General features: G+C 47.3%; 1 protein-coding gene across 1 annotated transcript in view; it reads left to right on the forward strand.

The window, feature by feature from the left end:
* Positions 1-11,896, forward strand: part of FREM2 (FRAS1 related extracellular matrix 2) — a 348,626-nt gene that overhangs the window by 182,294 nt on the left and 154,436 nt on the right. The window contains exon 6 of the mRNA XM_073583262.1: positions 10,896-11,147. Coding sequence (XP_073439363.1) covers positions 10,896-11,147 — 252 coding nt within the window. The remainder of the gene's footprint in view (positions 1-10,895; positions 11,148-11,896) is intronic.

Consider the following 11,896-nt stretch of genomic DNA (forward strand, 5'->3'; position numbering starts at 1 on the left):
GTACACATTCAAAATATATGTCTATACAGCATGAGGCAGGCTCAGACGGTGTTAGGCCCAGTATGGATTGCACGTCATTGCACAAAGGTTAGAAGGGGTACCGTATCCCCGGATAACATGTATGGATAGCGTACACATTCAAAATATATGTCTATACAGCATGAGGCAGGCTCAGACGGTGTTAGGCCCAGTATGGATTGCACATCATTGCACAAAGGTTAGAAGGGGTACCGTATCCCCGGATAACATGTATGGATAGCGTACACATTCAAAATATATGTCTATACAGCATGAGGCAGGCTCAGACGGTGTTAGGCGCAGTATGGATTGCACGTCATTGCACAAAGGTTAGAAGGGGTACCGTATCCCCGGATAACATGTATGGATAGCGTACACATTCAAAATATATGTCTATACAGCATGAGGCAGGCTCAGACGGTGTTAGGCCCAGTATGGATTGCACGTCATTGCACAAAGGTTAGAAGGGGTACCGTATCCCCGGATAACATGTATGGATAGCGTACACATTCAAAATATATGTCTATACAGCATGAGGCAGGCTCAGACGGTGTTAGGCCCAGTATGGATTGCACGTCATTGCACAAAGGTTAGAAGGGGTACCGTATCCCCGGATAACATGTATGGATAGCGTACACATTCAAAATATATGTCTATACAGCATGAGGCAGGCTCAGACGGTGTTAGGCCCAGTATGGATTGCACGTCATTGCACAAAGGTTAGAAGTGGTACCGTATCCCCGGATAACATGTATGGATAGCGTACACATTCAAAATATATGTCTATACAGCATGAGGCAGGCTCAGACGGTGTTAGGCCCAGTATGGATTGCACGTCATTGCACAAAGGTTAGAAGGGGTACCGTATCCCCGGATAACATGTATGGATAGCGTACACATTCAAAATATATGTCTATACAGCATGAGGCAGGCTCAGACGGTGTTAGGCCCAGTATGGATTGCACGTCATTGCACAAAGGTTAGAAGGGGTACCGTATCCCCGGATAACATGTATGGATAGCGTACACATTCAAAATATATGTCTATACAGCATGAGGCAGGCTCAGACGGTGTTAGGCCCAGTATGGATTGCACGTCATTGCACAAAGGTTAGAAAGGGTACCGTATCCCCGGATAACATGTATGGATAGCGTACACATTCAAAATATATGTCTCAGGAGGCAGGCTCAGACGGTGTCAGGCACAGTATGGATTTGACGGCCCAGATTACACAGCGGAGGAGCAGGGAGAGGTAAAGATTGCAAATGCTGGGGCCCTGGCCAAGCAAGGGGGGCCCACTCGTGGGCGTCGGTACTGGCACTGGGCCCCTCATAGTACAGCGGTGTGTCTGACGGCGGGTGTGCACCACCACCGTCAGAGACACTTGATTGCACTATGAGGGACCCTGTGCCAGTGCCCGCGCCCAAGAGTCGGCCTACCCACCTGTCCAGGGCAACGGCACTCGCACGGTGTCGTGCGCTAGGTGGTGACCCCGGCCATGGGGGGGGAGGCAGCACAGTTAGGGAGTTTTAGAAAGTGGCATATGTTGATGTTGGACATTCAACTGATGCAAAAGGCGAAATAGGTGAAGTACCAGGAAGAGGTGGACCAAAGCAAGCCATTTTTCTGTCACCCTATGTGTCATCAGGGGAAGGTGGGACAAAATCCTTGGAAACCCATGCGTGGTTCATTTTAATGAAGGTTAGATCATCCACATTTTGGGTTGACAGACGGGTCCTTTTTTCTGTCAGGATTGATCCAGCTGCACTGAAGACTCTTTCCGATAGCACACTTGCAGCTGGGCAAGCGAGCTCCTGTAAGGCATATTGGGCCAATTCAGGCCAGGTGTCCAGTTTAGCGGCCCAATAGTCAAAGGGGAATGACCTGTGTGGGAGAACATCGATATGGGAGGAAAAGTAGTTTGTAACCATAGTTGACAACTGCTGTCTCCTGTCACTTTCCATCGATGCAGTATTACCAGTTGTGTGAGCGGTATTTGAAAAATCAGTCCACAACATTGTCATGAAACCCCTGTCTCCAACGCCACTTCTGCTATGTGCACCACGAACACCTCTGCCAAGCTGCCCCCGGCCCGTACGGCTCGTGTGAGAACCATCACCGTTGCTGTGTGCTGGGAATGCCTCAAGCAACCGATTTACCAGAGTTGCTTGTTTATTAGCCAATATTAGGTCAAGGTTCTCCTGTGGCATGATGTTTTGTAATTTGCCTTTATAGCGTGGATCCAGGATGCTGGCCAACCAGTAGTCGTCATCGTTCATCATTTTGGCAATGCGGGGGTCCCTTTTTAGGATCCGCAAGGCATAATCTGACATGTGGGCCAATGTTCCCGGTGTCAATGATGCACTGCGAGTGCTGGGTGGAGGAGCACTTTCTGGCAAATCCACATCCCTCCAGTCACGCACAAACCCTGTACCAGACCTTGCCACGCCAACATTTTCACTTGCCCCACGAGATGCATCCTCCTCCCCTAAGTAATCATCCCCATCATCCTCCTCCTCCTCCTCTTCTTCCTCCACCTCGTCCAGGAGAGGTCCCTGAGCAGACAATGGCTGAATGTCATCAAGGATTCCCTCCTCCTCTTCCTCCTCATCAACATTGGCTGCAGACGCCTGCTCCTTAAGGTGCGTCAAAGTTTGCATGAGCAGACGCATAAGTGGGATGCTCATGCTTAGGATGGCGTCGTCTGCGCTTACCAGCCGTGTGCATTCCTCAAAACACTGAAGGACTTTACAAAGGTCTTTCAGCTTCGACCACTGCACGCCTGTCAACTCCATGTCTGCTCTCAAAGTGCCTGGCCGTGTATCCTCCCACAAATGCATTATGGCCTGCCTCTGCTCGCACAGCCGCTCCACCATGTGCAGGGTGGAGTTCCACCTTGTTGCAATGTCGATAATGAGGCGGTGGTTGGGAAGGTGGAGCAATCGCTGCAGCTTCTGCATACGAACGGAGTGTACAGGCGACCGGCGGATGTGCGCGCACAGTCTTCGCACCTTCTGGAGCAGGGCTGTTAACTCCGGATAATTTTTGAGGAAGCACTGCACCACCAGGTTCAAGGTGTGAGCCAAGCAAGGTATGTGGCTGAGTTTTGAAAGGGCTATGGCTGCCACAAAATTACGGCCGTTATCACTAACTACCTTGCCTGCCTCAAGATGTACACTGCCCAGCCATGACTCAGTTTGTCGCTTCAAGTACTCGGCCAGCACCTCGGCGGTGTGTCTGTCACCCAAACACATCATCTGCAACACAGCCTGCTGACGCTTTCCACTAGCTGCTCGATAGGGGGACACATCGTGTGCAACAGTGGCAGCTGCAGATGGAGTGCTCGTATGACTGCGCTCTGTGGACGAGCTGTCGCTTCTGGAGGAGGAGGAGGAGGAGGAGGGTCGAACGCCTACAGCCAACTGTTTCCTATACCGTGGGCTAGGCAGCACTGTCCCACCACCGCTGTCCCCTGTGGACCCTGCATCCACCACATTAACCCAGTGCGCAGTGATGGACACGTAACGGCCCTGGCCATGCCGACTGGACCATGCATCAGTTGTGAGGTGCACCTTTCCGCTCACTGACTGCTTGAGTGCATGGACAATGCAGTCTTTCACATGATGGTGGAGGGCTGGGATGGCTTTGCGAGAGAAGAAGTGGCGACTGGGTAGGTCATAGCGTGGTACTGCATAGGCCATGAGTTTGCGGAAAGCTGTGCTTTCCACCAACCGAAAGGGCATCATCTCAAACGAGATTAGTTTGACAATGTGGGCGTTCAAACCCAGTGTACGCGGATGAGAGACTGAGTACTTTCTTGACCTACTCATAGTGTCTGGGAGGGTGAGCTGGACTTGAGAGCTGCATATGGTGGAAGTAGCGGTGGACAGGGCGGACTGAGAGAGGGTTGATGATGGTGATGGAGTTGGTGTTCTTTCTGATGGCCTAGAATCAGTCTTTCGTTGATATAACAGTGGGATTCCCTGACTGCTGTGGCCTTGCAACGACACCTCAACATTTGCTGCTGTGCTAACCGGTGGGCTTACAGTGGGGGAAACAATGTAGCGTTGCTGACTACCTTCGTTGTGATCAGTTGCACATGTGGCACTTGAGGTTTGGTGTTGTGTCCACGCTTGCAAGTGCATGCTGGTTAAATGTCTAAGCATGCAACTGGTATTCAAATTTTTCAGATTTTTCCCTCGGCTAAAGGTCTTTGCGCACTTCTTACAGATAACCTTGGCCTGATCATGAGGATTTTGTTCAAAAAAGTGCCACACTGCACTCTTCCTACTTTGGCAGACATTTTGCGGCCTAGCACGCTGTGATCTTTTGACCCTCTGGACAAGCTGTCCAGCAACTCTTTTGATGTTTGGAACCTGTCTTTGGAGTGCTCCGGGCCTGCCAGATAACAGCTGTTGCGATGTCGATGTCTGCTGTGGATGCTCCTCATCTGAGCTATTGGAAGCAGCACCCTCTTCCCCCAATGGATGCCAATCTGGGTCAACAACTGGGTCATCCATCACCTCCTCTTCTATGTCATGTGCACCTTTCTCTGTGTCACCGTGTATGGTGGTATAGTGTGCGGGAAGGGGCACCTGAGTCTCATCAGGGTCAAAATCTGGCTCTGTACACTGCGAGGACAATGTAGTGCTCTGAGTGAATGTACCAGCAGAATCATCCATCAGCGGCTGTGCATCAGTGCACTCCATGTCAGATTCATCTTGGCCTGGGTAATTCACCATTTGACTTGATAATCCAGGCATGGTATGTGAAAACAGCTCCATGGAGTAATCAGTAGTATGGCCTGCGTCATCCTTCAATCTTGGTTGGGGTGAAGGACACAAGGAAAGGTGTGGTTCATGAACATGAGCCTCCAATGACGACTCAGTGCTTTTACTTTTTACAACTGAAGAAGAGGAGGCGATAGAGCTGGAGGCTGAGTCAGCAATGTAAGACAAAACTTTTTCCTGATGCTCTGCCTTTAAAAGCGGTTTGCCAACTCCTAGAAAACTAAGCGTTCGAGTCCTTATGTAGCCAGACGATGACGCAGGGTCAGCACCTCCTGCATTCGGTCCTATTTTGCTCTCGCCACTACCATCAGATCCACCACCAACACCATCATTACCAGCTGCCAACCCCCGCCCAATTCCACGGCCTCTTCCACCAGCCTTCCTCATTTTTGGTAGAAATGTAGACAAAATCCAACAAACTATATAGTAATGTAAAACAAGGTACAAGGTGTCTATAGGACAGGGGAGTTTTAGAATTTCTGCACACACTTGTGGACAGTGGACACTTGTGGATTGTGTGCGGCCCACTGATATCTGAGCGCTATGTGACACGCTCGATGGCACAGCTGCCTGTGACCAAAGTGACGAGATGATAATGGAGATTTTGAATCTCTGCGTACACTTGTGGACAGTGGACACTTGTGGATTGTGTGCGGCCCACTGATATCTGAGCGCTATGTGACACGCTCGATGGCACAGCTGCCTGTGACCAAAGTGACGAGAGGATAATGGAGATTTTGAATCTCTGCGTACACTTGTGGACAGTGGACACTTGTGGATTGTGTGCGGCCCACTGATATCTGAGCGCTATGTGACACGCTCGATGGCACAGCTGCCTGTGACCAAAGTGACGAGAGGATAATGGAGATTTTGAATCTCTGCGTACACTTTTGGACACTGGACACTTGTGGATTGTGTGCGGCCCACTGATATCTGAGCGCTATGTGACACGCTCGATGGCACAGCTGCCTGTGAGCAAAGTGACGAGAGGATAATGGAGATTTTGAATCTCTGCGTACACTTTTGGACACTGGACACTTGTGGATTGTGTGCGGCCCACTGATATCTGAGCGCTATGTGACACGCTCGATGGCACAGCTGCCTGTGACCAAAGTGACGAGAGGATAATGGAGATTTTGAATCTCTGCGTACACTTTTGGACATTGGACACTTGTGGATTGTGTGCGGCCCACTGATATCTGAGCGCTATGTGACACGCTCGATGGCACAGCTGCCTGTGACCAAAGTGACGAGAGGATAATGGAGATTTTGAATCTCTGCGTACACTTTTGGACACTGTACACTTGTGGATTGTGTGCAGCCCACTGATATCTGAGCGCTATGTGACACGCTCGATGGCACAGCTGCCTGTGACCAAAGTGACGAGAGGATAATGGAGATTTTGAATCTCTGCGTACACTTTTGGACACTGGACACTTGTGGATTGTGTGTGGCCCACTGATATCTGAGCGCTATGTGACACGCTCGATGGCACAGCTGCCTGTGACCAAAGTGACGAGAGGATAATGGAGATTTTGAATCTCTGCGTACACTTGTGGACAGTGGACACTTGTGGATTGTGTGCGGCCCACTGATATCTGAGCGCTATGTGACACGCTCGATGGCACAGCTGCCTGTGACCAAAGTGACGAGAGGATAATGGAGATTTTGAATCTCTGCGTACACTTTTGGACACTGGACACTTGTGGATTGTGTGCGGCCCACTGATATCTGAGCGCTATGTGACACGCTCGATGGCACAGCTGCCTGTGACCAAAGTGACGAGAGGATAATGGAGATTTTGAATCTCTGCGTACACTTGTGGACACTGGACACTTGTGGATTGTGTGCGGCCCACTGATATCTGAGCGCTATGTGACACGCTCGATGGCACAGCTGCCTGTGACCAAAGTGACGAGAGGATAATGGAGATTTTGAATCTCTGCGTACACTTTTGGACACTGGACACTTGTGGATTGTGTGCGGCCCACTGATATCTGAGCGCTATGTGACACGCTCGATGGCACAGCTGCCTGTGACCAAAGTGACGAGAGGATAATGGAGATTTTGAATCTCTGCGTACACTTGTGGACAGTGGACACTTGTGGATTGTGTGCGGCCCACTGATATCTGAGCGCTATGTGACACGCTCGATGGCACAGCTGCCTGTGACCAAAGTGACGAGAGGATAATGGAGATTTTGAATCTCTGCGTACACTTGTGGACAGTGGACACTTGTGGATTGTGTGCGGCCCACTGATATCTGAGCGCTATGTGACACGCTCGATGGCACAGCTGCCTGTGACCAAAGTGACGAGAGGATAAGGGAGATTGGATTGCTTTTAAAAAAGCAGTTTGCGGAGCAGTGGGTAAACAGCAATGCCAGCGTGTCAGGAAGCCTTAAAAGGCAGCCCAACAACCAACACCACTGATACACCACAATATAGCCTCCCCTTGCACTGCACACACAGTGACTTGTGTGTTGTGCAGGCCAAATCGCTAGCAGCAGAAGCAGTTTTTTTGTCTTCTTCCCTGCCTAACGCTCTCCCTACAGAATCAGCAGCAACCTCTCCCTATACTAAGATCGGCAGAAGTAAGATGGCGGTCGGCGTGCACGCCCTTTTATACCCCCTGTGACGCCCACCAAAGCAAGCCAATCACTTGCATGCCCTTCTGAAAGATGGTGGTGACCCGTGCCTATGTCATCATGTTGCCCACAGTGTCCGTGGATCCTGATTGGCTGAAAAAGAGCGCAAAACAAACTTTTGAAACGCGACTTTGGCGCGTAAGTCGCCGACCTCGTGGCCGACCTCATCCTAGGGTCGGGTTTCGTTTCATGAAACCCGACTTTGCCAAAAGTCGGCGACTTTTGAATTTTTTCGACCCGTTTCGCTCAACTCTATCTTTTACGGTTTCTGACAACCCCTTCCGAAAGAGAGCAGCCAAGGCATTATCATTCCAGGTAGTAAGTACTGCCCACTTTCGGAATTTTTGACAGTACAATTCTGCAGAATCACGACCCTGGTTCAATGCCAGCAGGGTCTTTTCAGCCTGATCAATGGCATTAGGTTCGTCATACAACAACCCCAAGGCCTGAAAAAATGAAATGCGTTCACATTAGTCAGAATAGGATCATCTGGTTTCAAAGAAAACGCCCAATCCTGGGGATCGCCACGCAGCAAAGAGATGACAATTTTAACCTGCTGCGCGGAGCTCCCTGACGAGTTAGGCTTCAAGGCAAAAAATAATTTACAATTATTTTTGAAATTCAAAAATTTAGACCGATCCCCAAAAAATACATCAGGTGTAGGAATCTTTGGTTCAGCAGCATGTGAATGAGCAAGGTAGGCGGAAATTCCCCCTACGGCCTCAGAGATATAGAGGAAAAAATATACACACTTTTTTTTTTTTTTTTTTACAATTCTTTCCTGCTATTGAGTACCCTAGGATCTGCGGTATGGTGGGTGATTCTGTTATGATTGAGTCACCGTAGGAGGCAAAAACAGAAATACAAGCTAAGTCCAGAAAACCAGAGAAGTTGGCAACTATCAGATTGCAGACCCCTGAACCTATCAACACAACTAGCAGTAGCCATGGGGGGTTCCTACGATGCCCTAGACCCCTCGATCACAGCCGGAGAATTAAATAGGCCTAAAGAAAGAAAGGGGAAATCTAAACTGCCCCAGAGCAAACCCAAAGCAATAGGCAGCCCCCAACATATAATGACGGTGAAGCAAGATGAAAACACTAACACAGACAGAAAGATAGACTGAGCAAAGCCGGGGCCCAAAACTACCTAGATAGGAAAGGACAGGAAGGCTGCTGTCTGCAATCTGCCAAAACCCTATCAAAGACATAAGCCAACAAGCTGATATGAAAAAGACCCTGAAGCAGCTAGGCTTCAAAAACTAAATCAGCACTCAGGTATTTTCAGAAGACAGAGCTAAAGGAATTCAGCACACCCCAGCAGGGAATGGCAGAAATCCAGAAAAACAAAGCAAAACAAAGTCAAAGCACAAATGCAAAAAGCCGAGCAGCAAACTTAGCTTTAGAGGAGCAGGAATTTAGACTGGTCTCCAAGGATCCCACAGAGAAATCACCCGCAGGGCAGAAGGGCGTCGGCAGCCTTATATCCAGTCAGTAACTCCACTCAGCCAGTCATCATCATCAGCCTCAGGTGTTTGATAATCAGGCTCACTACCTTTCGTTACCAGAAGAGGGAGTTCCTCGGGCCTCAGTAGTGAAGGGGAAAATGAACTCACAACACTTAACCAAAGCAGAAGAGTAAAATTAGAGGATGTATTTTTTGTAGATATCCGATGTGCCAGGCATGACAAATCTAATGTAGAAGCCATATGCAGATCAGCCTGCAAGTGCATTTGGGGGGTGTCAGTGCACTTGCACTGCTTTTTCTAACTACGATACCTTAGAGCCTCAGGGTGTTCTCTCGCTCCAGCTTCTCCCCCCTTCATAGGTTTACAGCCAGAAGTTATAGTTTGATCCCTCACTGAAAACAGATGTGAAGACAGATTTAGGCTAAGTACCCACGTATGCAGAAAATGTCTGACTAAAAACCGGACTCCTTCCCAAGAAACGCGTGTTTTTTTCCTCGCGTTTTCTCCGGAGCGCCCCCAGTCTCATAGAATATAGTTAGAAATGCGGATTTTCCCGCGAAATTAATTAGCATGCTGCGTTTTTTACCGCAATTTGTTTTTTTTGTGGAAAAATATCAATATGCACAAAAAGTGTGGAATTCATTAAAATGAATGGGATGCTTCTTCTAAGCGTTTTTGCCAGTAAAATCGCTTAAACGCAAAAAAACGCTTATGTGTGCACACACCTTTAAGCATTTTTCGAGAGTAAAGGACCAGTGCAGGGGAAATGAGAAGTGACTGATAAGTGGGAAAAGAAGCATGTTTCTCCAATAAGATATATTGCAAAGTTTATTTTCTTCACAAGTACTATTGATTTATGAGAAAAAATAATAAAAGTATAGTTACTATTAAATTGATTCAGAATACCAATGTGAAAAAGGTCTGATGAGGCCGAAACTTTTTTCAAGTATTCTGTTTCTTTAGTATAAGTTATAACCACTAAAAAGAGACTTGAAGTTCAAGTATAAGTGCCGTAGTCATTCATCAAAATACAAGACACCCCAGTAATTACCATTTAGGCTCAATCACACGGAACTCTCCCAGGACAATTCTGTACACAGCTCAATTCTATTACCACTAAACCACTGCTGGTCAATTGCTAGGCCTCTCTGAGCAAAAAAAAAACACCTTCTGTTCCATCGTCACCTGTGAGGAGACCTTTGCCTACTGCTCTTTTCAAGTCTTTCATTAGCAACTTCTGACCTCTGGTCCACCACCCAATCCACCAACCATCCAGTCATGATCCTCTTCATTGGAGATGGACCATTTACTTCTCCTGGTGTCCAAGAGCTTTGACTGTTCCATACTAAGACCAATTCACCTGGCTTAGCACGGCACATGGTAAACCATACAGTCCCACAATGTTGCCAGACCTCCTCGATTTATGGGCTTCTGCTATTCCTCATCTACTAGAGATTATGGTGCTTTGGTGACTCCACATATCATCCCCCTAGCTAGCACAAGGCTCTTTGTTGACCCAGCTAGGACGTCATACCTTTACGATGTCTATCCACCAAAACCTGTCATTCCTTCGCACTTTCACAGCAGCACTAGCCTACAGCAGTATCGCAGGGTCCGTCCTCCTTTAGTAATCCATCCTGAACATTGGCTGGAATCCACCATGAACATGTCAATTACTGAGGATTTATGGTTGTAGCTATCAAATTGAAGTTCAAGTAAACTGAGCAACTGTGAAGATCCTCTAACCCCTTGAGTATGGCTCTCCTTACTCTTCTAATAAGGCTTTAGGTTTTAGTGTAATCTTATTGATGGGCCAGAATTTCTTAAGTCTATGTGTTTCAGCTATGTAAATGAGGTACTAGATAAATGTGTTTTTTTTTTTTTACTGAATGTTTGCCTTCCAGATACTTCACAATATGACAAAGTACACATGTAAAATTGTAAAAATGCATTCCAATTATCTGTTTTACAGGTTCGGCTACTGGAACCGTCCCAACATCAGTTTTATCCTACTCTGATTACATATCAAGGCCCGAGGAACATAACAGTGTTTTGAGGTTTGATAAAGGCGAGAAGGAGAAGTCGTGCCGCGTGGTTATAATAGACGATTCCTTGTATGAGGAAGCCGAGACTTTTAATGTCACGTTGAGCATGCCTATGGGTGGAAGACTTGGAGCTGAGTTCCCCTCTACTCAGGTTATCATTTTACCTGACAAAAATGACGGTAAGGACTTTTATACTTTATTGGGGCATCAAGGCAAATAGCATGGTGTTGCGGGGTTACTTCATAAAAGTCTTCAATCACGCATAGTGGGGTAGATTTACTGTATGCTTCACCACACTGTTCTATCACAATTCTGTTGTTACTGGTGCCAATTATTTCAGGCAAGTTTATTAACAATTTGGAGTGTCTATAAAAGAGGCCTCAACTTTGCCTATCTGTAAGAAGTGCCAGATGTACTACTTTTAGTGGCTAAAATTCTACTAACAGATCTATTTTTAAGGTTCAGTTACATGGAGGTTATTTTATTTTGTAATTTTCAGCTAAGTCTGTCTCGGAGTTTAAGGCAATGGTCACACAACCGATTTCTCCACATCCGAGAATAAGGGACCGATTATTTTGATTAGAGTTTGAACAGAGTGGCATCAGTTTTCTCAGACGTGAAGGGAAAAAAAGAAAAGTTTATCCACCTTCTCCTTTCAGTCAGACTGTAAAATTCGGATCGCACTCTGATGTTATTTTAGTTCAATGCGATTTTTTTCATAGACCCATAGACTTGCTTTGCCAATTTTGAGCCAATCTTGGATCAAAATTGGATGTCTCCGATTTTTTTCCTCTGACCCCTCAGTCCATGGAAAAAAAATCGGCCCCATAGAACATCATAGGCACGAATGCTATCTGTGAAAAACACGGATAGCACTCATACGAGAAAATTCGTTGTGTGCACAAACCCTAAGATGGTTTTCAGATAT

The sequence above is a fragment of the Dendrobates tinctorius genome, unplaced genomic scaffold (assembly GCF_039654945.1).
Source record: "Dendrobates tinctorius isolate UK_male_01 unplaced genomic scaffold, ASM3965494v1 ptg000075l, whole genome shotgun sequence".
Taxonomy (NCBI): Eukaryota; Metazoa; Chordata; class Amphibia; order Anura; family Dendrobatidae; genus Dendrobates; species Dendrobates tinctorius.